The 27,814-nt window shown below is 38.7% G+C and overlaps 1 protein-coding gene across 1 annotated transcript in view; it reads right to left on the reverse strand.

Annotated features, from left to right (window-relative positions):
• cntnap5l (contactin associated protein family member 5 like) overlaps positions 1–27,814 on the reverse strand; it is a 107,778-nt gene that overhangs the window by 14,092 nt on the left and 65,872 nt on the right. Inside the window, exons 8-18 of the mRNA XM_060876136.1 lie at positions 26,392–26,662; positions 25,095–25,247; positions 24,076–24,247; positions 23,652–23,758; positions 20,064–20,183; positions 17,276–17,476; positions 5,091–5,247; positions 4,626–4,753; positions 4,317–4,487; positions 3,955–4,173; positions 2,041–2,277 (exon numbers count right to left, since the gene is read on the reverse strand). Of these exons, the coding sequence (XP_060732119.1) occupies positions 2,041–2,277; positions 3,955–4,173; positions 4,317–4,487; positions 4,626–4,753; positions 5,091–5,247; positions 17,276–17,476; positions 20,064–20,183; positions 23,652–23,758; positions 24,076–24,247; positions 25,095–25,247; positions 26,392–26,662 (1,936 nt within the window). The remainder of the gene's footprint in view (positions 1–2,040; positions 2,278–3,954; positions 4,174–4,316; positions 4,488–4,625; positions 4,754–5,090; positions 5,248–17,275; positions 17,477–20,063; positions 20,184–23,651; positions 23,759–24,075; positions 24,248–25,094; positions 25,248–26,391; positions 26,663–27,814) is intronic.

Here is a 27,814-nt window from a genome sequence, read left to right on the forward strand (position 1 = left end):
GTCTGAAGGAGAAGCAGGGAAGCTGTAATTAGGTTCTTGGCAGGTGAAGCTTCTCCTCTATGGCCCACTAACTCCATGTCAAATTAAAGAGAGTTGACAAGCAAGGACGTGCTTTCAACCAATCAAACCCCTCCTTTCTCAACACATCTTTAAAAGGTTGAATGGATCCATGGATATCTTTTAAGAAAGACAGGTTTTAGCCAACGATTATTCCACTACATGTTTGACATTTAGGGCTGTAATCCAGTCAAGTCCAAAAGTCTTGTCAATGTTTGTGGCCATGGATTTCATACTTATGATAAACCTGTGTATTCTTTAGTCCTCACAGGTTTCTCACTAGTGTTGAGACAAGCACCTTTAATTCTAAATCAAATGAATTGTATAGCACTTTTAACAACATTGACTCAAAGCAACTTTACATAAGTATAGAAACATAGAATAAAAAAAAATTAAGTTTAAATTACTATTTAGCTCTAACATTTATCTTTATTAGGGATAAAATAAAAAATGCAGACAGAAGGTTTTTTTGTGTGTAACATGATTGTGGAAGCTGTCAGGGAAAAGGGTGTCTAAACAGATTAAAGATCCAAATGCAGGGATAAAGGGGGAAAAAAATGACAAATGAACAGGAAAACAGAAAAACAAGACAAATACAACCGACACGAGAACAACAAACAGAGAGACAAGGACTCTGGTATAAATTTGGGGTAACTATCATTAAGACACAAGGAACAGGTATGCAGAGGTGGGAACGGATAAGGAAAGGGCGGAGCTAACAAGTGATGCAAAAACACAAAAACACATGGCACAAACAAAAAAGCAACAATGTCCCCCTAGTGCCCAAACAGGAAAAAGTCCAGGCCAAATCCTGACAGAAGCTGGGGCATGGTCAAGCCAGGAGCGTGGTCAAGCTGGGGATGGATTCACCGAATGTCTGCTTTTTACCATCATGTTTTTAATTAGTTGTCAAATTAATACAACAAAGCCACTAAATGATCTACTGTAAGCAAGAGCAAGAAAGATGTGAGGTCTGAAGGCCAGACCTCCATGTGTCAGGAACTGGTGTCTCTGGCAGGAACAAAAAAACAGACTGTGGTGCAGGAATAGCAGAAATAAGAGTTTGTTAAAAGAAAAGAAAATAAACTCAACAGACTAGAGAGAAACTAAGCAACTAAAATACAAAAACTAACCCATAAAACACGAGGCAACATCAAGGACTCGACCAAGAACACGTGCAAGACAACCAGTTTAAATAAAGGAGGTAATTAGTGAAACATAAGGGACAGGTGTGTAGAGGCGGGAACGGGGACAGGACTTAAACCCTGTTGGAACACCCCCTTGAGTTCCAGTGGGGAATTGTCCAAGTTATCCATTACTCCCTGTGGCTCTTGTGTTATCTTGTGTTAAGTCTTAGTCGTCAGTGTTGGTCTTGACGGCTAAGTCTTAGTCATCAGTGTTAGTCTTGACGGCTAAGTCTTAGTCATCAGTGTTGGTCTTGTATTAAGTCTTAGTCATCAGTGTTGGTCTTGTGTTAAGTCTTAGTCATCAGTGTTGGTCTTGTGTTAAGTCTTAGTCATCAGTGTTGGTCTTGTGTTAAGTCTTAGTCCTCAGTGTTGGTCTTGTGTTGTGGCTGTGTGATTAATTAAGCACTCTACTTTAAAAATGAATTTCAGCCTGCCATATTGTGGTAACATAAACCTGATACTGAATGCTGAATTAAACTGATCTGAAGTCTGAATCGTGTGTAACTGAGACACACATTTAGAAACATGTCTAAAAATAAAACACAAAGCACGTAACTATTGCATAACCTCAGAAAAGAGCTTAACTGTGTAAACATGACTGTGGTCTGAATACTAATGTGTAAAATTTCTGTATTAAATCCTCACTAAGTGTATTTAACTCAACTCTAAATACAACAGCTGACACATATTTACAGTTAATTTAATTTCTAAACAAATTTATACAGCATAATATATTCCAGAACTAAGTATAGCCCAAAACCAAATCCTCTTCTAATGAGTACAGAGTAATTCTCACCTGTTTTGCAGTTGGCTCCTGTGAATGCTGTGTGTGTGCAGTCGCATATGTAGCTGTTCCTGTTCTCCAAACACCTTCCTCCATTATGACATAAGCTCTCACTGCTGCAGTGACCCGGGCAACCTGAGTTCATGCCGGGAGTCATCTTAGCACGTTCATGAAGGTCAAAGGTCATCCCATTGATGCTAAGTGCACGGAGGCACCCTATGAAGCCCCTCTGAGTGGTCGGTGCTCCTCCTGAGAGATGTTCGCAAATAAATTCTTTAATGAAAATGTATATTTGTTTATTACATGAATGATAAACATTAAACCTAAAATTTTTTTAGAATGATATAAATCTATTGTCTGGATATTGGAAGTTTGGACATGGGACTAACAAATTTAACTGTTTGTCTGCTATTAAATAACAAATGAAGAATATATCTCTTATGTCAGTTAGAGAGGTATAGTAAAGCTTTTTATACACCATCTTTATAGAAATTCATGTAATGTTAGCTAATGATGCTGGTGACAGCCAGCTGAAAACCTCATTAAAACTCATTACAAATTAAATCAGGGCAGCAAGATCCTCTCATCTATTATCACAACAGCAAAAAGCTGAGTGTTTCAGCTGTCATTGGCAGTGTTAACTAGTCAGTATTGTTAGTTAAGTATTTTAACTAGCCAATAGTGACATCTTTTATTTTGGGCTTTATTAATTGCTGAAAAAAACAATCTTGAACAGCTAGTGTAATTAAGTATTTATGACTCTTTAACAGAAAGTGATATGCAGATTTGATGTAAATAGCATCTTCAGCGCACTGACCAGCACAATGCAATTTCACCATATGTCAATCTTACAGACAGAAAATGACAGTGTAATCAGTAACTGTCATGCCCACTGTCTGGAAGATGGCGATGAATTATTTATTCAGATAATGTGCCAAAAAGTGATTGAAATAAAAGCTCTATTGAAATAATCTATAGGCTTTTAAATTTTTCTTTAGTAAATTGTCTCATTCGCCTCTTCCATAAGAAAATCTCTTCCAATATGCACACGGTACAATTAAAGTCTATTGCAACTCGAGTGACTGCTGTAATCAACTTACTCTTCAAAGAGATGAAATCAAATTCAAAGCTAAAGAACTCATTACAACTTAATGAAGCAGTAATTTTGAGTCATAAGCCCAGTTATTAACTAAACCCCTGAACAGTTAATAGCTGAGTATCTTTATCACTCATTCTGTTTTTATATCAGAGCCCTATATTAAAGCCCCAGGTCATTATGAATCATGTGTAGTATATATGATGCTAAAACTACACATCTGCCTTCATACCTAGTGTTCATTTATGGCATTTAGCAGACTCCCTTATCCAGAGTGACTTACAATTTATTTCATTTTATACAACTGTGCAATTGAGGGTTAAGGGCCTTGCTCAGGGCAGCTTGGTGGACCTGGGATTTGAACTCATGCCCTGCCGGTCAGTAGTCCAACACCTTAACCACTAGGCTACCACATCCCTGTGTGTTCACAAGTGAATGAAAATATGATTTTGTACCACTTATTGAACAAAGAATCGCATGGACCCTGGTGTCAAACACAAAAAACAGGGCACAGGGCAGGGAAGATCCTAGTTAGGGTATCAATACATTACAGGGCACAATCACACACACCCGTTTACACACTACAGACAATTTAGAGATGCCAATCAGCCTACAGTGGATGCCTTTGGGCTGTAGTAGTAAATCAGTGTACCAGGAAGAAACCCCTGAAGAATATGTAAACTCAACGCATTAGAAAATCATAAGAATACAAATATAACACAAACACATGCCAAATTTTGCAGCATAATAAAAAAACAATGAATGCAAGGTCTCTGTAATACATCCTTGCTCGCAGACACAAAGAGTCCTTTGAAAAGAGTTCAGTTTACCAACAAAGAGCTGGCTGTTAAGCTGGAGTCTGTGCTGTCCTTCAGTGGCTGCTTCAGCGATTTGAAGGGGCAGCAGGTCGACCTGCAGCGATGCCTCTTTCACATTCCTTTCAGCTCGTACATAATGCCACTGTCTGTCATTCAGAACCATCGGCGACCTGGCTACCAGAACCACTGGGCCGTCACCGAGGTCAAAGGTGAACGTGACTGCTGATGGAGCTAGGAAGAGGAATTACTATTATTCATATCAATTTTATGTCATATTGCTTACTAATTTGGAAAATGTACTTTTTATTTTTGTTTTTCATTTACAACACAACATTAAAACACACTTCCTGCGCACACTACAGTATTTTACTCACAGCTCAGCTCCAGCCTGATGAAGTCTTGTACTCCTACATTCTCAAGGAAGAGGCCAGAAGGAGCTCCGGTCTTGAAATAAAAGGAGATGTCTATGCTCAGCTCAGCTTGCAGTGTAGGGAAATGCAGATATGAGGACTCCAAAATAAAGGAGGCAGAGTTCCACAAAAATCCTTGAGGCAGTGATGGACAGGAAACAGAGATGGTAAAATAACTTACAGGTCCAATTATAGAAATAAAATCATCCGTGACAACGTGGAAATAAATTCAGCAACAAACAGATCCTTAAATCAGTAAATAAAACCACCCACGATCGCCAGAGCAGCGCAGAGGTCCGATTTGAAAGAGCGCCTGCGATCCCGTTCTGTTTGTGTCTCCGATGGCGATCTCGCTAAGCGGTAAATGGTCTTTGTAAGACAACAGGCCAGTATCATTCACCCTGCAGAGAGAGTGGGAGAGATTGTGTGGGGCACCAGGAATAATGAGTGAGAAAAAGAAAAAAATCAGTTGCTTCTCAGCTTGAGGTGAAAAAGCCTTGGGTGAAAATCGGAACCGTATGATCTGCTGCTGAAAAGGTGTTAATGGTGAACGTGTGAAGTTAAGCAAGCTGGCTATGCTCACCCACAGAGATGTTTTAATGTGGTGCAAAAATAAAAAAATTAAGTCTGGAGGTTTTTTAACATGACATTACTAATATTTATTATTAGCAAGCTACGTTAATTTCAATAGCATGCAAGAAAAGCTTGCATTTTTCCATGCATGTTGATGTAGATTACCATGTTTCCTGGTCAGCATCACAGTTGCAGAAGTAGTTCATGTCCCTGCAGTTGCCTTCCAGGCTACAGGAGCATTGCTGCACTCCAGGCAGAGACCCTCCCCAGTACATCCTCTTAACACCGTCCCTGTCCAGCCACCATGACAAAGGAGTGCCATCTGGAAATATTTCACATTTCCATCTGTGCTGCAACTTTCAGGGATCATTGTTGCTCTGACAATTTATATATGAATTATATGTAACAAGTACAAAAGAATACTGTCAGTATGAAATGTTCCCTATTACTGCATGTGCTATTTTTTTTATTTAATTCATCGTGGATGCTCACTGAAGTCAGTGTCCAATGAGTTCACTTAGTAAAAAAAGAGAAAGGATTTTTTCATTTTACACATGAAACACACAATTCTGTTCCAACACTCCTTTGATGTTCTGTACCATGTGCAAATGGAACCGCTGGCTACAAGTTAAATAACATGATTAGCTAAGTTGCTAAATGAGCTCCTCTTTATAGACCTATTTAATTCTTTAATTCTAATAAAAACTTACCATGCAGTAGCAATTTCATCTGTTTATCCCACATGAAATAATTTCCCCTGCGTCACTCAGAGTAAACACTGTTCATACTTTACCCGAGGTTAACAACTAATTCTGGGTATTCACACTGTACATTACTTAACTGGTTTAATGTTTTTATCTTATTTGTTTTTATGTGTGCCATCTACAGCCTTGATTTTTTTATATGTACGGCATGTGACTGGTGTAAATAATGGCTTGAGCTTTCCATGTCATTCCATGCCAATCATTTGTTGATATCCTTCTAATTTTTCAATCAGTTCCTTAAATCCTGTCTTATTTCTGACTTCTCTAACCATAGCTGTAAACTCCTCTTTGCTCCACTTGATATATTTTCTGTCACCATTTTACTTTTTTGCTCAAATGTGTAGCTATTGTTTACACACAATTGTTAGTGTACAAGGCATGTGATATGAGGTCGAAGTGTTTTTCAGTTTCTGATTGGGTTTCTGTTGCTAATCATCTAGTTGTAATGTTGGAACACAACATCACTTCACACTGTACACATTTGACACCACAATGTAGAGTTAATAATACAAAAGTGCTGCTAACTCTGCTTCAGTACAGGGTTTCATAAAAAAACCTTGCTAAATTCTAAATTACAAATCGAAAACGTTCCTGGGGTTAAAGTGGGGTTTGGAATAACAATAATTAGCAGTTAAGTACAGTGTGAAAAACCTCTTTGAATATTAATGATATAATGTTTATATTCATTAGAACAATAATCACCTGTTTGTGGAGTGGAGTAAAAACCAAGATGGCGGAGTGAACCGACATGGCGGGGTGAGATTCAACATGGCAGCGCACTGAACACAAACGCAAACACTGGATTACCATTGAATTCATTCATTTATCAAAACAACTTTCGCTATACTGGATAACCACCCTTGTCAAGACTCGGACAACCTGCTCAATTGCATCGACAGCTATTTCTACAATTTGGATACCATGTCAGAACCAAACAAGAAAATACGCAAACGGGATTCATCCACCGAAACAGACGAGGAAATCACAGTCGAGGTCAGTGTACTCGCATCCATAAACTCCAAACTTGCCATACTCGAACTTCTCCATACAGACATCCGTGATCTGAAAGCTAGTTTCGAATTTTCTCAATTACAAATCGAAACTTTAATGCAAGAAAACGTCGAACTAAAAGCAACTGAATCACATCTCTCCACTCAAGTCACAAAACTCTCCAAAGAAAATCAAATTATGCAAGAAACCATATTGGACATTCAGTGTCGCAGCATGCGCGATAATCTGATATTTTCAGGAATAAACATACTTCCACAAAATACACCCGACGACCCAGAGAAGGCAATAAAACAATGCATGACTCTCTTAAACTGCCCGCAGCAACAGTTGAGGAGATAACTTTTCACCAAGTTCACCTTCCATCCAAAGACCCCAAAAAGCCACCTCCAATAATCACTAAATTTGAACACTACAAACACAAAGAACTCGTTAAAAGCAGAGGAAATCGATCGAAGAATACCACGTATGGGATGTATGATCAGTTTCCCAAACAAATTCAAGACCGCAGACGAAAACTATTGCCGATAATGAAACAGTTCCGTGAAGAAGGAAAGCGAGCTACTTTATCGGTAGATAAACTTTACGTGAACGGAATACTTTATCGTGATCTAAACATCACTACGTGGCAATAGTTTAACCAAGATTATCATTGCTCATCCTAACACTGACTGTTCCATAATGCATTTTACATTGCCATATAGATAAAACCAGTTATAAATTTCATTTATCATGCCAATAGCTATTAATGAATTCTTATTACACACCCTGATGTCTCCTTTATACTTTTTTTTCTTCTCTCCTTTTGTTGTTGCATTTTTTTCTTTCTTTTTCTTTTCTCTCTCTTCTTTTCATTTATTGCTACAATGTTATATATCTGCCTCAAGCATCACATGCATTGTGTCATTATCTCTATGTATTTTTTATTTCTTTTTTTGTTAATCTTTACTCTCTCTATCTGCCTCTGACATGGTCAGAATTTCTATTTGTGTGTGGTATTTGTATAAGTGTCTTGTCTATCTATGTTCAGTGTAGTGTTTATATATCTATCGTGTCCATTCATGTTTTGCGTTTGTCTATCCCAGGCGGGGAAACCTCCCACCCCTTCTATATATCATGGCTACCTACTTTAGGTACAAATAACACATTCTACACACTACCTACTTTCAGCCATGCAAACACTTAACCTAATAACATGGAATGTACGTGGCTTTCATATTACTTCTAAGAGAATTAAAGTAATCAACCACCTTGTTAAATTAAAGGCAGATATTTGCTTTTTACAAGAAACACATTTAACAGATAAAGAACTACAACACATCCATTTCAAACAATTTGATAAAATATTTTCGTCTACATTTAACAGTAAACAAAGAGGTGTTTCCGTCTTGATAAATAAAAACATCAGCTTCACTCTCAATTCTTCAATCTCAGACCCAGAAGGAAGATTCATTATCATCAATATATCTATTAATCACTTAACTTTCACACTGGCAAACATATACGCTCCAAACAGTGATGACCCACTTTTCTTTCATAACCTTTTTTCTTTGCTGTATAACACCACAAATCTCATAGTAGCTGGAGATTTCAATACTGCTCTTAACCCATCACTTGACCGTACACACAACCACAGCAACACACGAACTGGTCACTCATCAGAAGTAATTAAACAATATATAATGGACTATGGCCTTAGCGATAGCTGGAGAGCAAGGAACCCACTACTAAGAGAATATTCTCATGTTTCTTCAGCACATCGTTCTTCCTCTAGAATAGATTTCTTTCTTGTTAGCAACTCACTAATTCAACAGATATCAGAAAATACTATCCATTCAATTATTATCAGCGACCATGCCCCTGTATCTTTAACATTAAACATCCCAGTACAGAAGAAAACTTTCACAAGATGGCGCTTCAACACTTCTCTCATAGAAGACCCCAACTTTAACACTCTTATAAAAAGAGAATGGGCATCCTTTCTGGAAATCAATGACTCTTCAGAAATCTCACCATCAACACTTTGGGAATCAGGCAAAACAGTCATGAGAGGCATAATTGTATCATATTCATCGTACAAGAAAAAACAGCATCAACAATTGGAAAACATTCTTGAGCAGAAAATTAAACAGCTAAGAAATCAACAGTATACCACCGCATCTGAAGAAGCACAAACCGAAATAAAGCAACTAAGAACAAAATTGGATAGTATCATAAACAAAAAAACACAGTTCTGTATACAACTACTCAAATATGATCAATTTCACCTCAGTAATAAAGCAGGTAAATATCTGGCAAATATGCTACAATATAAAAAAGACAAGTCACTTATCACATCCATTTTGGACTCTTCTGGTAAAACTCAAGGACCCTCAAGAAATTAATAACACCTTTCGCCAGTTCAGTACAGCTGTTTGTATTCTCCCAGCACTCAACCTCTACAATCAGAAATTGAATCCTTTCTTAACACTCTGGACCTTCCCTCATTAACCACAGAAGAATCAAACTTTTTTAGAACAACCCATCACCGTTGAAGAACTCAGCAAAGCATTAGAAAGCATGCCAAATAACAAATCACCTGGACCCGACAGACTACCGGCAGAATTTTACAAACATTTTTGGGATATTTTATCACCAACTTTTAATAGATTACTCACAGAAATTCAAAGTACATCTACCATTCCCACACATATGAACACAGCACTTATCACTGTCTTCCTGAAACCAAACAAGGACCCAACACATCCCTCTAGTTATCGCCCACTATCATTAATCAATACTGACCTGAAAATTATCACAAAGACTCTAGCAACCAGGATTGAAACAGTTATGCATTCACTAATTCATCCAGATCAGACAGGCTTCATCAAGAACAGAAACGCAACAGATAATACTCGCAGACTCTTCAACCTTATCAATATCGCACAAAGACAGCCACAGGAAACCATAATTGCATCATTAGACGCAGAAAAAGCATTCGACAAGGTCAATTGGACATTCTTATTCACCACCCTCCGTAAATTTGGTTTTGGAAGCTCATTCATCCAATGGATTACAACCCTATACACTTCCCCAAAGGCAACAGTTGTCACAAATGGGATCACTTCACCAAGCTTCACCTTGCACCAAGGAACTAGACAAGGTTGTCCACTCTCTCCATCCCTTTTTGCCATATTCATAGAACCACTTGCTGTAGCAATACGCCAAAACCAAAAAATTAAAGGAATTCAAGTCAACAAATCTCAACACAAAATTAGTCTTTATGCAGATGATTTATTATTATATTTACAAACTCCATCCCAATCACTCCGCGAAACATTCAACGTCATTAATGAATTCGTTACCGACCTGCCCCGGTCGGAGGGGAACATCTGTATCCTGGTGGCAGTGGATCGGTTCTCCAAGGCCTGCCGCCTCGTGCCCTTGAAGGGCCTGCCAACCGCCTTCGAGACCACGGGGACTCTCTTCCATCATGTCTTCCGGAACTTCAGCCTCCCGGAGGAGATTGTGTCGGATTGTGGGCCCCAGTTCACCCCACGGGTCTGGCGGGCCTTCTTCCAGCTCCAGGGGTTTCAGTGAACCTCTCGTCTGGCTATCACCCACAGTCCAATGGCCAGGCGGAGCGTAAGATCCAAGAGCTAAGCCGGTACCTCCGGACCTACTGCGGCCGGAGCCAGGAGGACTGGTGCCGTTTCCTGCCGTGGGCCGAGTACGCCCAAAACTCCAGACATTGTGGGCCGCGCCCTCAGAGCGCACCACCGGATTATTCCTGCGTTTGCTGCAGGTATTTGTGTTTGCTCTGCCTAGTTTGTTTTCTAATAAACTTTGTTTGCTGCTACTTCGGCTTACGCCTCCGTTTCCGCATAACAACTATTCTCAATGATTCCGACTACTCCGACAGACTATTGGTATAAAAAACTAGACTCTCTCAACCACTCAATTATACTGGAAAGATAAAAAACCGAGGATAGCACTTACAGTACAACACTCCAAAACTCAAAACAGTTAGGCGGACTTGAAGCACCAAATTTCTTGCACTATTACCTGGCAAACCAACTACACCACTTATATAAATGGACTCAACAACATACATATTCCAACTCATGGCTTGATCTTGAGCAATATCTGTGCTCCCCGAATTCAATCGCAGACCTTCCCTTTTTACCACAGTCAATTAAAAAACTAGACTTCTATAATAATATCAACAACTCTGGCAGCCTGGTGGAAAACCAATAAAATTACAAAATCACTTTTAGCACCATGTAGATACACCACAATTTGGCACAACCCTGACTTCCTTCTTCACAATGAATCGATCAATTTTCCTAAATGGCAGCAAAAGGGCATCACCCACCTCCACCACATATTTGAAAATCACAAATTTATGCCATTCACCTCAATTATCCAGAAATTTGAGATTGAGAAAGACCAATTTCTTCACTATCAACAGCTTAAATCTTTACTCAAAAGTAAAATAACTTTAACTAATACCTTACAGCCTTCTAAAACCAGTGAACAGTTAATGGAAACCACCCAAGAAAACTTATATCTAAACTTTACAGACTCATCACTTCATCTAACCCCACAATTACCCTGCCCAAGGAAAAATGGGATATTGACCTCACGCTACCTTCAGACCCGGATTTATGGACACAGATCTGTAGAAACACCTTCAACATGACCACCAACACCAATTTACAACTCATACAATATAAAACCATCCACAGAACCCACATCACTCAGAGTAAACTATTTAAAATGGGACTATCTGACATAGATATCTGCTCACAGTGCACCTCTGGGAACACAGACACCTATCTCCATGCTACCTGGCTATGCCAGCCCGTTCACTCCCTCTGGACTACAGTAACCAACACACTGTCTTCAATCCTGGACTGCAGAGTACCACTGTCTCCTATACTCTGTCTTCTAGGAGTTATTTCAGATACCCCCATCCCTCTCAAATATAAAACCCCAGTCCTTATCTCTCTAGCTGTCGCTAAGAAAACAGTCTTTCAAAACTGGAAATCGAAATCATCTTGTCATATCAACCATTGGACTAATCTAATCACAGAATTCATTTTGACAGAAGAAACCATTGCGCATAAAAATAATAATATATCTGCCTTTAAAGAAACCTGGAAACCATTCATAGTCTTTCTACAAATTCAACAGAATATGAACCAAGTGCATTCCCATTACCCTCCTTCCCACCCTTCACTTCAACCACCCCTATCTTTACCCCCCAATAATAACTAATAGACACACGTACAGATATACCAACCCTACACTCATAAATTCTCGCCTGTCTGTCTGTCTGTCTGTTTCTGTCTGTGTGTTTGTCTGTCTATGTCTGTCTCTGTCTGTTTGTTTGTCTGTCTGTCTGTCTCTCTGTTTTTCTGTCTCTATCTATCTGTCTGTCTTTGTCTGTCTATTTATGTCTGTTTATGTCTGTCTATGTCTGCCTGTCTGTCTGTCTGTATATGTGTACCTAGCTGGTGTGTACCCCCCTGAAATCCCTTTTTTTAAAAAAATTTTATGTTTGTTAAACCTTCATATGAATAAAAATAAAGTTGTCCTCCGAAGTCGGGGGGGGTGGTGGCTGGGCAAAAAAAAAAAAAATAAATAAAAAAAAATCACCTGTTTGGCATTAAATTAGATGTAACATAAAGAATTGCACCACCAACCCACTAAGGGCATCTTCAGAGGTGTTTTTTGTCTAATGGCAATTACAGTCGAAACACTCGAGAGGAAATGAGGGTTTGTTTATCTTGTGAGCAGAGCCACATGTAATAGCTGCGTCCCTTCCCAAAGACTTGAAGATTTACTATCTGACTCTATTTCAAGAAGTGTTTGTGTGCAGAATGATCACAAAGTTGAGCTCTTGCTTAAGGGATTTAAAGAGGCTTTTACTTTGGCAGAACATTGTGAACTGAAGCCAGAAAAGAGACAAGAGATGTGCATGCTGACGTTAGCTACAGGCTCCTCTCCAACTAAGAGAAGAAGTACTTCCCCACAGCAGAACAGAGATATCAGAGAAAGTAGTCAGGAATAGCTCAATGCTGTCATCTACAATGAAGTAATAATCTGAGTAATAAATTATTAATAATTTAATAATAAATTAATAATACATTATTAATAATTTATTAATAAATATTTTCTCCACTGAGTCCAGTTTTATTGAACACATTGTTTTCTTAAATAATCACTTAAAGCTTTTATTTTTTTAACCAGTGGTTAATGGCTCATAGTTTGCATAGCTCTAGTATTTCTGTTTTTGTCTAAACTTATACGTGTAATATATGAATAGAAATAAAAAAATAAAAAATTGATTGAAAAAGATTTCAATTTTTGTTGACATCAAACCCATTTCTGCTCTCTGAGAACCCCCAAAATGCTTGTTCATATTGTCCATCATCCAAAATCAAAGTCTTGTAGCCATGCAATAATTCACTTCTTTATACTGATTAAAAATACTTGCTAGCAGAATAGAACACCAGTGTACTGGTACAAAGGCTTAAAGCATGTCTAAAAATCTGATTCTAATTCAAACCTTGAAAAAATTCCATCAAATCCTTTTGATGAGGAGACGAGTAAGGAAACGTGTGCATTAGTAGAATAAGGATTGGCATGTTTGAAGGTCAGAAGTGGCCCAGGTTTGGGGCATCTACCTATTGGAATAATTGCTGCTCTCTATTTTTGGAATTTGACAGACACCCTTATTCAGAGCTACTCACATTTTGCCTTCTACAGCTGAGCAGTGGAGGGTTAAGGGCCTTGTTCAAGGGCCTAGCAGGTGTAGTTTAGCAGTCCTAGGATCTGAACACATAACCTTCTAATCAGTAATCCATCATCTTATCCACTGAGCTATTACAGACTTGATGGCATAACTACTAACTACAAAAAAATCCAAAACCATCACTATTCCACCATCAGCTTTTGCAGTGGGAACGAGCAACTTTTCTTTTTTATTGTAACAGATAAAAATGTTATTGCTGTGCAAGGATAGATTATTTCCAATCTTAATGTTAGTCGTTCTTGTTGAAGTTCAAAAGCTGCATTTGTGGTTTGGGGGGTCTTAGGAAGAACTTACCAATCATATAAACTGCTGTTTTCTCCTACACCCTCTGGAGTCAGTGAACTCCCTGAACCATGAACTCCAATTCCTAGAAAACACAACAGTCTACAAACACGGCTGTTCCTGGAAATCCCACCTCAGAATCCACCACCTATTACCTGCCATTGAGTGTTCCTAGTGACCTATTAAAAAGTGCTTAATTACTGCATTTATTCATGTGTAAAATATATTTGAAATAATACAGAAACATTCTTAAATTTATAAACATATAAAAAAGACACCATTGTATCTGATCCGTTCCTGTGTCATCTCACAATCTTCCTAGACAACTCGCTGATCTCCCCTTCGGCCACTGTACGACACAACCTTGGATTAAACTGACACTGTCCAAAAGCCATTTTTATCCACACAAGCCACTCAGGTGCTTGTTCGGTCTTCAAATTTGGTTGTTTCATTAGACAAAGCAGTAATTGTTGGAGACATTAATATTAATTTTGACAAGTTAGAAGATCCTCTGAGAACAGCAGTTGTTTCCATCTTAGATTCAGTAGGGGTGAACCAGAATGTAATAAGACCCACTCATAATGGAGGTCACACTATGGATCTCGTTCTAACCCTCGGATTAAGTATAGAATATATAGTCACAGTGCCTCAAACAGAATCTCTGACCACTATCTCATTTCATTTATATTGCACTTCAGACACCATGTTTGCAATTTGCCACATCACCGGGTTAAACGTACATTTACATCCACTACTGCAGAGAGATTTACCAACAGTCTCCCAGAATTACCATGTGACCCACAGAACTTGATCAGGTGACCCACAGAACTTGATCAGGTGACTGACTATTTAGAGTCAGTGTTTCACTACACCCTAGATATTGTAGCTCCAACACTCTGGTACAATGACAACACACAAACTTTATCAGCTAGGAAATTAGAACATAAACAAAACTACAGCATCAAACTAAATGATCAGTATTTCGATTAGCATGGAAGGAAAGCCTTCATAGCTACAAAAAATCTCTTAGTGCTGCTAGATCGATGTATTTTTCTGAAGAAAACAAACTGAAGACAACAAAAATAAACCTACATTTTTATTTAATACTGTAGCAAAATTAAACTAGGAATAAAAACACTGTCAAAAAGCACACACCATCTAATAATTTAATACCAAACAATTTGATAGATAATGCTGTAGATAATATTTCTCTTTTTGATCAGTACTTAGACCCTTTTGATCCCCTTCAAGAGACTGACTTATTTTCACTGATTTCTTCTTCAAAATTATCAACCTGCATACTGAATCCCTTACCCACCTGTTTCTTTAAACAGATATTACCAGTAGCTTTCCAACCCATTTTAAAGATAATAAATTATTCCCTTAGCACTGGCTATGTGCCGGAATCTTCAACCTAGTGGTTGTCAAACCATTGATTAAAGAAACTGACCTCGAACCAGCTGTCCAACTATAGGCCAATATCAAACCTCCCCTTTATCTCCAAGATCCTAGAAAATGTTGTAGCTTAGCAGTTATGTTCAGACCTACATAGGAATAATGTTCATGAAATGTATCAGTCAGGATTTAGGCCTCATAGCACAGAGACAGCGCTGGTTAAAGTGGTAAATGACCTGTTACTGGTCTCTGATCAGGGTTATGTCTCTTTGCTGGTTTTACTTGATCTTAGTGCAGCTTTTGATACAATTGATCATTCTGTACTACTTGATAGGCTAGAACATATTGTTGGTGTTAAAGGGACAGCTCTCTCCTTGCTCAGGTCTTATTTGACAGATCGATATCAGTTCATAGACCTAAATGGTGACCACTCTAAACAAACTAAGGCAATGTTCGATGTTGCACAAGGTTCTGTTTTAGGCCCATTGCTTTTCTCCCTATATATGCTACCCCTTGGTGCAATTATTCGTAAACATGGTATTAGCTTCCACTGTTATGCTGATGACACACAGCTATACTGTATGTTTCAGCTAAGTCAGATGTGAGTCACCAGATTAATAAGATTGCAGATCGTGTGAAGGACATTAGACAGTGGATGCTTACTAACCCTCCTGCTTAACTCTTATAAGACAGAAGTTCTTGTACTAGGACCACAGGCAGCCAGAAGTAAGCTTTCTGATTACAGAGTAACTCTGGATGGTCTTTCTACTACATCATGTGCAGCAGTAAAAGCCCTTGGTGTGATTATTGATACCGGTCTCTCATTTGAAGCTCACATAAATAATATCAGCTTCTTTCATCTCAGAAATATTGCTAAGATAAGAAATATGATGTCATTACATAATGCAGAAACACTAGTTCATGCATTTGTTACCTCTAGGTTGGATTACTGTAATGCTTTACTGTCTGGATGTTCCAGTAGGAGCATAAACAAGCTCCAATTAGTCCAGAACACAGCAGCTACAGTCCTAACTAGAACCAGAAGATATGAACACATCACTCCTATTTTATCCTCATTGCATTGGCTTCCAGTCAAGTTTCGCATTCATTATAAAATACTATTACTGACCTATAAAGCACTTAATTTTCACATGTCTTAGTACCCGAGTAATCTTTTGTTTTTTTATGATATGTCATGCCTACTTCGATAGGTGCAGGATATTTGTTAGTACCTCAAGTAAAAAAGTCTCCAGCAGGGGGCAGAGCTTTTTCTTACAGAGCCCCACAGTTATGGAACAAACTTCCAATTAGTGTTCGGGACTCAGACACAGTCTCAGTGTTTAAGTCCAGGCTAAAAACACATTTGTTTGGTTTAGCTTTTTATGAATAGCATTTCTTAGGTAAAGGAGCAGATCTGGAGGGTTCATGGACATAGAGTGCCTGGTGAACTGGGATGTCTGGATGTTGTCTCCTTACCACCCTCACAAGTAAAAGTGCTATATAAATACATTTTATTTCAATCTTGTCATTTCAAGACTAAACTACTGCAAATTGCTTCTGTTAGGTCTACATCTGAACACAAATCAGCCTTTACAAATGATCCAAAATTAGCTGAACTACCGCACCAACCAGCACTTCCTCCACTTTTTACATTTAAAACACTCGTGCTTGTATACAAAGCCAAGAACAGATCAGCTCCCTCTTACCTCAAAGCTTAACACTTCCTGCACTGCACCGTATTTCCTCAGAACTTCTAGCACTGCTCAACTCAACTTTTGGGGCCTGGTGATGAAATGAACTTTCCCTAAATGTTAGTACATCTATGTCACTGGCTATCTTCAAATGACGGGTGCAGACCCCTTGTTTAATAAAAATAAATAAATAAATAAATCTCTGGTGCTCTTCTTGTCCTGTAGTTTATGACTGATTGTATTCTTAGTCAGTATTACTGAGCCAGTATTGATGTTTATACTTTTGTATGTTACTCTGGATAAGGTTGTCTGGCAAATGCCACAATGTTAATGCAAATAAATATAGATAGTAATATACATTTTGTATAATAAATGTCTTCAATAAATATCAAATATAAAAGCCTTACTCACCCCAGGTGTCAAAGAGGCGAGACTTCCTGCAGCGATATGTCACTTCCTGCTGGCAATGTTCTGCCGATGCCACCAGGGAGCGGATGTGATAAGGCGAGATTGAGTAGTTGAAAATAAGGACATAGGGGCTTCTGGGAGTGGAACCTTGAACGCTAACAGGCTGTAAATGATCATGGCCTACAACTGTCCACAGTTTGTCCTCTGTGAAGAAACAAGAAATCACTGACATACAAAGATTTTGTGCTAAAAACATGAAACACACACTGTGGTCATCATCAGTTGTGGGGTTGAGCCTCTCAATCTAGCCTTCATTTGCCCACATGTGCACATGAATGAGAAAAGGAGATTAGCAACGTGATGAAGTGAGATACAAATACCTGATGAATATCAAGTAGGGAACAGAAGGTCATTTATTCCGGGGTTGTGAAATGAAGAGCGTTACGGAGCTGGTACTTACTTCCTTTCTCTATGCAAATTAAAATCCCCCATGTGTGATGGAAAGAAGTGCCTGTTTGCTGAGCCTTAAAGAATCAGCGTGGCTAACAGATCCTGTAATTGGGGTCAGTCTGAAACAATCTTCTTGCCAGCAACGGCTAAAAAGATGATTTCTATTTGTATTTGTCTTTAAAGGGTTTGAAGCATGAAATGGTTTATCTTCTGAATGAGAAGAAATGGAGAAGGATAAAACAAACTTAGCAAAGAGAAACATCTCACCCACACAAGGTACCGAGCATGTGGCTATGTTTGCCTGGGTTATTTAGCCTAACTCTCAGCACCGGTGCTCTCCTGCAGCCAGAGTCAGCCTGCAGCAAAACTAAGAATAATGGAGCTATCAGTCTTGCGAGGCCAAGCTGCCAGTCTCTGCAGGCTGACACGCTTTCTGATTTTTTCCCCTTCTTCCACCTACATTCCTCCCTGCTGCTGACATAATGGACCTTTCTTCTCTTGTGAGAGGACATGCTGTATTACAGGCTCAACCCAGAGACAAATCAGTCCGCTGTCTGATGGGAGAAGCTGAGGGGATGTCAAAAGGTAAAAACCAAGATGGCTGAAATTACTAATGAGTCCTGACAGGGGGTGCTGAAAAATTCACTGGTCCTCAGAGCACAGGATGCACCTGTGAGCCTTCACATGGTAGACGTTTTAAAGTTCCAAGGACAACTATAGTTTTATTTTTGTGTTTTTTATTCATTTGTTTAGGACATTATATATCAGGTATAAATGACAAAATGTAAGTCGCTCTGACAAAATGTAAAAAATGTAAACTGTTTATTCCAATTATCCCAAATCAGATTATTTTTCAGTTTGCATTGTCTAATTGCATATTTGTGACTCTGAGTCCTAATATAAGTCTGTTGTAATGATACATCAACTGATGCTAAGCTAGGGCACATCATCAGTGATGTACCTGATCTCATTGGGTGTTTCGGGTCTTTCGAAACATCAGACACCCTCCTTCATGTGACCCAACTGAGGTTGATCAAGCCTCAGCTTGTGCCCTAGCAGCATTTGTCCACGGATCTGCTCTTTTGATCCAGAGCCACCTCGAAGCCTTCTCTGCAGCCTCTGTGCTATTGCAGATAGCCCTTCTTCTTCTCTCACCCGTGATGCCGAGTGCAGTGTAGAATACTCTATGTAGAGGGACTGCCCTGCAAAACCTCTGCACCCCACCTCCACAGGTAAGTGGAGCCTTCCTTCCAACCAAACCTTCCAGCTTTGGTTATGGCAGTCGTTGACGAGGCCTTCATATTTCGCCCTCTTCCGATCAAAAGCTTCCTCCATTCGATCCTCCCATGGCACAGTGAGCTCCAACATGACCAGGTTCTTTGATGCCTCAGATACCAAGACAATGTCAGTTCTCAAGGTGGTATTGACGACATGCTGGGGGAACTTAAGTTGTCTACACAAGTCCACTTTCAGCTGCCAATCCTGTGCGGTGTTCAGAAGCCCTGATGTTACCCTGGCAGATCTTTCTGGTTTCTCTCCAGCCCTGATGAAGCTGATGGTTTGCTTGGGGTGCTTTGACTTCCAGCAGTTGTTGATAGTAGCCTGGATATTCTCTGCAATTGTTGCAACTGCTTCAAGGTTCAGTGTGTGCATGCTGAGATACTTTTCTGGCCACCACAATTGTACAGAGTTTCTATGTGAGTTACAGTAGTTTTTCTGTCAGCTGAAACCAGGCCTCTTAACAAGTTGCTGCAGAACTATTGTGGTTATTCAACCATTCTGAAGAAACTCCAGAAATGGTTGAAATCCCAGGAGATTAGCAGTAACAGGAATACTCATAAATATAGGAATAAATCATGTCACGGTCAAAATATATGAGGTCACATATTTCCCCATGCTGATGGTTGATGCTGCTGGGCATATTTTGAGGAGTTTGGAGGAAAAACTAAAGAACCCACATGGACCCTGATAAAGTACGAGTTAACCTTAACCTTAACCCTAATCCTTAACCCTATAAACATTAACTCAAGCTTAGGCTGGATCAAATATGGTAACATGGAGCCTGTGCATTGGCATAAATCTTTTTTATGTATATATTTTTAGCTTTATCTTTTATGCCATTTTTATCTTCCTATATCCTTCTGCACTACAACACCATTTATTCTCCTCCAGTGCTCTTCAGTGTCTGACTATGAGGAGTTCAACTAGCTGAACTACTCAGAGGTGTAAAGACAAGCTGAACCAAGTTAATGAGATGAGTAATTTCTTAAGGCATTTTCACAGACCTAATTAACACCCTGTGACTAGAAATACATGACAAATAAGGTAGAAAGTAACCTACGTGCATTTGTACAGTTCACTAGTGTGTGATCCAAGGGCCCGCTGCCATCAGGATCAATGGTGAAAATACCAGAAGGGCTTGCTTTGTTTCTGTAGGCTTCACACGATCGCTCGTAAATTGCTGTGAAAGACCAAAACATGAAAGAGAGATAAAGAATAGTTACTTGTTCGAAAGAGGTGGATGAATCCTATTTGTCATTTAGTCCTATACCGTTACTACGCTTCTGAGTATCAGGATGTCCTGTATCTTTATCAATAACTCTCAGTTGTTTATTTAAATCACCACCAGCATACTGAAATCAAGCTTTCTGCAAAACGTGTCAGTCACATCAGTGGATTCAGGATGTAAATCCCATCAGGTACAAATTTAGTGTTTCAAACAAATATAGCTTGGATAAGAATACTCGGTAATGGATTAGTGCAAGCACAGAACTGATTTTTGGGTGATGCTGAGCTGAAAATCCAACCTGCAAGCAATAACTGAAAAAAAAAACCAAGGTTTATTGTTACTACAGATAATATTGAAATCAATAAACTAACAAACGATTGATTTTATGGAAATAACATCATAAATCACTACAGAAAAATCACCACCACTACCACCTGGACCACCAGTGTGTATATGTTTAACACTATGACAGTTTAAACTGTATAATTAATGTATTACTTTGGTTAGGGTTGGTAATGTATACATTAGCTAAATGTAGCCGTTAACTGTCATGTCATGTAGACATGTATATATACTGCATCTCTACATAATAATAAAAAATAATACAGCAATAATAAAAGAAACTTATTTCTTTAGTGCAGAGACTCCTTCAGTATTAAAGTTTTGCCCAGTGACTTCCTAAAATTAAAATTAATAGCAGGTTTAGTGAGGGGTTATTAATTTTTTCCATAATAATTTTAAGGCATCACAGCTTATTCCTTCAGAAGTTGTAAGTTTTAGACCTATACCTGAAACCTGTTTAATCAGACAAACAGATCTGAATATGTTTCAGCTTAGCACATCCCAAATATGGCAGACAAACTGAAACCTTATTAAACAATGTTTGACATGAATGAATGATGAAGTCCACAAGTTCAAGTACACTTCACCACGTGCTTAAAATTAGAGATGAAAAAAAAAATAAATCCTGTCTGCTGCTGATACACTCCAATGTTGGTTATAAAAAGGGTCATACAACACAGAGGTTGTTTTCTTGCCTCTCTTGGACACTCAAATTCAGCTACATTTATTACCACAGGTTTTCTCTAGCAGGTGAAATTTCACAGTCATAAATGAAGCTGAGGCCATTTTTAAGAATGTGTAGGTATGTGGTGTGACAGGGTCAGAGACAGACAATTTACGGCTAAAATGAGTGTTTGTACTTGTGACCCACAGAGTTTAATACTAGGTTTGGGAATAAGCAAACAATTTAGGATTGAGTTTGGCCTTGAAAACAGGTTTTAAAGTTTTACAAACACTTTATAAATGCATTCAAACCAAACAGATATGAATTTTATCTTTTATCTATTTCCAGAAAGGTTCACGCTGACAAGAGGTGAGCCTCAGATTGAGATCCTGAGAAGTTAGCGAACTTCTGCCTCTCATCTCTAACTTTACAATTTACCCTTTAAATTAGTGTCAAAAGTCTGTGTGTGTGTGTGTGTGTGTGTGTGTGTGTGTGTGTGTGTGTGTGTGTGATTGTTTCCTGTGATGGGTTGGCACTCTGTCCATGGTTCCCCTGCCTTGTGCCCCGAGTCCCCTTGCAACCCTAGGTTTAGGATTAGGGTTAGGATGAACAGCACAGAAACAGATGGATGGATGATAGTAACTGCCTGGTCAGTATAGTGCATTGGTCTAAATTTGGAAATTAAAGCAATTAATTTTAAAAAATAACATGGCCAGGTACTCAAAAGTCTCTAGTTTAGGCCAACTCATTATCTACCTGTGGGGTTTCCTCCAGTCTTTCTCAGTATTTTCAGGGGCATGTTTAATTAGAAAAACACATATTTAGGTGACACTAAATACACATATCAGTATCTGAACCTCTAAACTGATACAGAGACAGGTACAGAAACACTAACAGAGCGTTTATCATTAATCGCAGTCAGATCTTTACAAGGCTTTATTTTAGTGTCTCATCCTAACCATTTTAAAATGAATCCCATGACAAGTCTTTATCTTGTCAGCATGACAGTAGTTAAATGTTTTCAAATTGTTTGTATTCAATATTTATATAATAAAGCGGTCTGTTTTGCAGTTCACGTAAATGATTTTTTTAAGGACGAGCACAGTTATGATCAGTCATCCTTTCAGATATGTAATTTTTTGCTTATTTAAACCTTAATGTTTCTTCTTTATCAGACTGGGAAACAAAATTGAAGCCATCATTTTCATTCAGAGACCAACTCCACTTCACCACAGGCAGCATAATCTTAGGGTTTAAAATCATTTACTTTGCTTAAAACACTTATTTTTGAGTGTCATTTTATTCTTGACCAAATCACATCTGTTTTTTTAAACATTTGTATTAATCGAGTGCCCTTTCTATAGGGCGATGCTCCTGTGTGCGCACTGTGTTATTATCTTAAATATATAGTGTATTTCTGTCAATCTTAGATTTACATATTTTGCACACAGTCCGTTGTTTGTGTTTTGCCCACTGTTGAATTATTAGGCACCTCCTCCTTGTGGTATAGGCTCCAGGGCTAGGATGGAAATTCAGTGCCCAGGTTGTGTCACCTTGGATGTGGCAGCTTAGCGGTTAAGGCATTGGACCACCAAGATGCTACTGCTGGGCCCCTGAATAAGGCCCTCAATTGCTCAGTTGTATAAAATGTGATAAAAAATTGTTAAGGGATTTACAAATGTGGACTGAAAAGGAGCACAAGTACAAACATGTGAATATGAAACAACTTGAAGTTTAAGATCACTCCACAAGCATCTCTAACATTTTCAGACATTAAACGGCTTCAGCAAACAGTAATTATGGAGAGGTTCATGTAAATCTTTTCACCTGAACACAAAAACAGAAAGTTTTGTTGTGTTCATGTCTTATTCAGTGTCACAGTGATGGTTAATGGCTCATATGAAAGTAGATCTTTAAAGTATCTTCAAATTATATGTTGATTTCAAACCCATTTCTTCTCCAAATGTTTGTTCATAATCATCTAAAATTTGAAGGTGTTTATCTTCATCCACAAAAATTCAGTGTAAAAATTGAGAGATAACAGAGTCAGACTCATTTTAGATCAGACTCACAGACACAACGTTCACATGTTTATACTGATTAAAAATGTCAAATGTCAGTTGACTGGAAAAAGGATTTTACAGAAAATAAGCTCTAATTAAAGAAAATCTTTTATCTCAGTATAACACACTGTATGTGTGAGTGAATTTTTGATCATTTATAGGAATTGTTTTGCTAATAAATACATTTAACAATGAAATAAATGTTTTTGACCTAGACTATAAAAGACATCTAGTTTAACAAAACACATGGCTAATCTTTACAATAAAAAAAATCTAAAGTGTTAAGTCTATTGTAAAGATTTTATTTACACTATAAGATATTCAGCATCAGGTGGGTTGTGCTGAACTCACGGTTATGACAGGTCGAGCCCGTGTAGCCTGTTCCAGAGCAGTTACAGTAGAAATGGTCCCAAGACTGGAAGCAAACTCCACCGTGTTCACAGAAATTCGGTACACATCTGTAAAAAAAAGTAAATATCAATATCAGGAACATGTATATGTATATATATATAAAATGTAAAGATAAGAGTTTGTCTGAGTCTTAAATCAGATCTGATATTGTGAGAGTGTGTTCTGATGTAATGATTCAGTCTTACACACACACACACATACACACACACACACACAAACATACACATACACTCTCACATGCACACACATGCACATGCACCCAAACAAACACAAACACACGTACACACACACACTCTGTAATATTTTATCTAAGAGGTTTTTTGAAAACTGAGACTTATTTGTGAAAACCATGTAAAATTCGTACCTGTCACGGATACTGCAGATGTCAAAGCTGAGCTCACTAAAGTTCGTTTGTTTCTCTTGTTGTGTTCTACTAAGGCCGATAGGTTGGTTGTTGATAAAGATGAGACGAAGGCAGCCCTGATATCCAGTGTGAGGTTTCTCACAGCCAAGGTCATAGTGTGATACGGGGCAGCCTGCAACAACACAATGTCCACAACATCAGAGTGACAAAAGCCTGAGCAAATATATTCTGCTTTACGGAAAACAAAACATCAGAATACAGGACAGTTAATGCAGATGTTAGCCGAATCACACTGCCAAATTTCGAGCTGAGAGATTTAATTTGGACAGTGAAGGTTGGGGAAAGATTACTCAGTACAGCTTAAAGTTATTTGCAGTAATAAGTTTTTCTTTGTAAGAACCAAAGCTTTTACACACAAAGTGGTTTTAATTATATGCAGCATTTGCTAAAGACAAAGGAATAATAAAAAAATGACCTGCTGTGGGTCAAAAAATAGGAGGAAATTGGGAGGGAGATCAGTTTTACATTGTCCTAAATAATTATAATAATTTTAGTTGTCCTAACATAATAACTTCCACTTAATCGGTCACACAAACTATTAGGTGAATTAACTGATTTAACTAAAGAAGCAGCTACACTGAAAATGTCTCTGTTGTTTAGTCCAAACACAATACTGAGGTGATTTCTAACTAATTTTCCTACCAGCATCCAATAGGTCAGGGCAATTGGTCATATACTTCTTCAGTCTGGAACGAATTATCAATACGGGTGCTTTTGTGTGTGTGCAGTCGATTTAAACTGGTGGATGTCAGCGATAAAGAGAGCATTTGTACATTTTTAACAGGACAATAAACACATTTTAGAACACTGTAAAAAATCATTTTAATGTACAGTACAATCTTTACCAATAAAACAACATATAAAATTTAAGTAATTATAATACAAGAACAATTCTGTTTACAATAACATGAAATAGGTTTATATCTTAATTCAGTTTGCTATTTTTTATTAGACAGTACCTCCAAATATAACAGTTGTTCTCTGTAAGCTGTTGGTGAGCTGAATAATCTTCATAATCACTGGTTTCTGAATGTCCACAGTCAGATAGACCTGCTGACCTTTGACCTCTACTGCCACAGAGTGCCACTGTCCATCACACAAACCTGGTCCTTCTGCACAGAACACACATGAGGTAGCAGAGTTTAGCATTAAATGCTATCCATATTAACCAGTGGATGTAAAAAAAACCCACAAAGATAACAATCTTCATAGACTGTAGAAACTGCTGTGTGTAAAAATCCACTGAAAAACACTGAAATTATGTTAAATTTAAAGGTGGGGTCTCCGTTGTTTGAAAGCCAATGTTGACATTTGAAATCACCAAAACAAACACGCCCCTAACCCAAATGGGTCCCACCCCTGTACTGATAGCTCTGCCCCACACATACGTACGTAACCCAGGCAACTAATGGAAAGAACTGTGTCTTTATCATAGCTGAAGGGAAGAACAATACGATTGCAGATAAACAAACAAGCAAAAATGACACACAAGCATAATCATGCAAAGGACGGCATATAATAGTTCTGTGAAACAAAGCAAAACCAACGTTACTCACCTATCGAGAAGGAAAAAAGCACCTCGGCGTCTTAAGTAAAGTTTGCCGCATATTCACAGATTGGAGTTTCCCCAGTCACTAACTCCTGAGCTAAACGCTGTTACTAGCAAAACGCGGTTGTAGCTGCCACTCTACAATACTAAAATAGAAAAGAGGTGTTATTTGTGTAGTAACAGTGTTTAGCTCAGGAGTTATTGACTCAAGAAACTCCAATCTGTGAATATGCGGCCAACTTCCTGCTCCTTCAGTTCTCTTCAGCGCTGGAAAGCTGATCCTATATTAACACGGGTCCTACTTCTTGCCTTAACGTAAGCCTTTCTTCGCTTTCTTTCTTTGTTTTTATCCTCCATGTCAATGTTAAAACCGCTTTCTGCTAATGTCACACATGCGCACTGAACACTCTCTCTGCTCATATCGACAAGACACGCCTCTTTCTGCTCATTGGCTACACGTTAGTTTTGTTTTTGCTTTGTTTGGTGTCCCAACGCAGTTTTCTGAAGCATTTCTCAAACAACACAGACCCCACCTTTAATAAACAAAGCTCTTTATGATTGGATGATTAAGCAGTTCTCCTAATTAAGTGCATGTTGCGTTTACATTTTTAAACTAAAAATGAGAACAAAGACAAGTTTCCACAACTTCAAAAACTAATGTGGAAGCGGATGATTTAATAGATTTCACAGATGTAAATTTTGCTCACCGGTGCTGATTTGAGCTGTGCCTTGTGGGATTCCTCTCATGGTGAGCAGGAATAAACCCCTACTGAATTGCAGGGTGAGAGATGATGACTTCGGGCCCTGAGTCAGTGGAACAGTAAGCAAACAACCGTCCTGATTCCATGTACGGAACTGGAGCCGTACGGACAAACCTTCTGCTGCCCAATCGGTCGGCAAAACCAGAAAACTATTGGTGGCACTTAAAAACGTTACAGCCACTGGCTGCGAATCAGAGCATGAGAAAGTCACGTTACCCTGAAACAAAGAACAGATAGAAGATAAAAGAAAGAGTAAATATAGCATCATGAAAGAAATGATCTGAGAAAAGGTGAAGGCACAAGTTCGATGTTTTTTCTTTAAAAGATGAAGAACAGACATCCATCATAACAAGGCAGCTACAAGTACAATTAAAAAGTGTAAATTCATAAGAGGATCTAAAAAGCAGAGGCATATGGAGAAAATAGATTGGCGTGTGGGCGTGAGGTCGACAGTGATAAGGAAAGAAGAAGAAATGTGTCCAATGTCACAGCGTTAACTCCTCACGCAGTTCAACAGTCTGAGTGTAGGAACGGTTTAGTTATTTACTGCTTGTGTTCTCCGGCTGTATGTTTGCTGACATTCTCAAGGCTGGTAATTAAGTACACAAACTGCCTAAAGTTTACGACTGACTGCCAAATGTCAAAATTTAGGGCTTGCATATAAATGCTGGAGCATGGAACAAATTAAAGGATCAGCAGCTTTTTCAAGATACTAAAGTAATAAGTAATGGAGCTTTTCAGGAACAAAAAGATGTCTAATAAAGAGGAAGAGAAAAGCAGAGAGAAAGTAAGAGCAAGAACACCATGTCTTAGTATTCTGTTAATTACTCACAGAAAGGGCACTTTTACACTTACATACAAATAACAACTGTGTCTCTTTCTCTCTCACACACACACTCACACACACATGCACACACACACACACTCTGAACTTGACATTATAGTGACAGAAAAAACTATCACAGCAATTAAGCAGTGTGTAGATCTAACTAACTGAGGTCACACATACTAACTGCCATAACACTCACTCGCTCTCACTCATTTTCTACCGCTTGTCCAAACTACCTCGGGTCATGGGGAGCCTGTGCCTATCTCAGGCATCATCGGGCATCAAGGCAGGATTCACCCTGGACGGAGTGCCAACCCATCGCAGGGCACACACACTCTCATTCACTCGCGCAATCACACACTACGGACAATTTTCCAGAGATGCCAATCAACCTACCATGCATGTCTTTGGACTGGGGGAGGAAACCGGAGTACCCGGAGGAAAGCCCCGAGGCACGGGGAGAACATGCAAACTCCACACACACAAGGCGGAGGCGGGAATCGAACCCCCAACCCTGGAGGTGTGAGGCGAACGTGCTAA

The sequence above is a fragment of the Tachysurus vachellii genome, chromosome 1 (genome assembly GCF_030014155.1).
Source record: "Tachysurus vachellii isolate PV-2020 chromosome 1, HZAU_Pvac_v1, whole genome shotgun sequence".
NCBI lineage: Eukaryota > Metazoa > Chordata > Actinopteri > Siluriformes > Bagridae > Tachysurus > Tachysurus vachellii.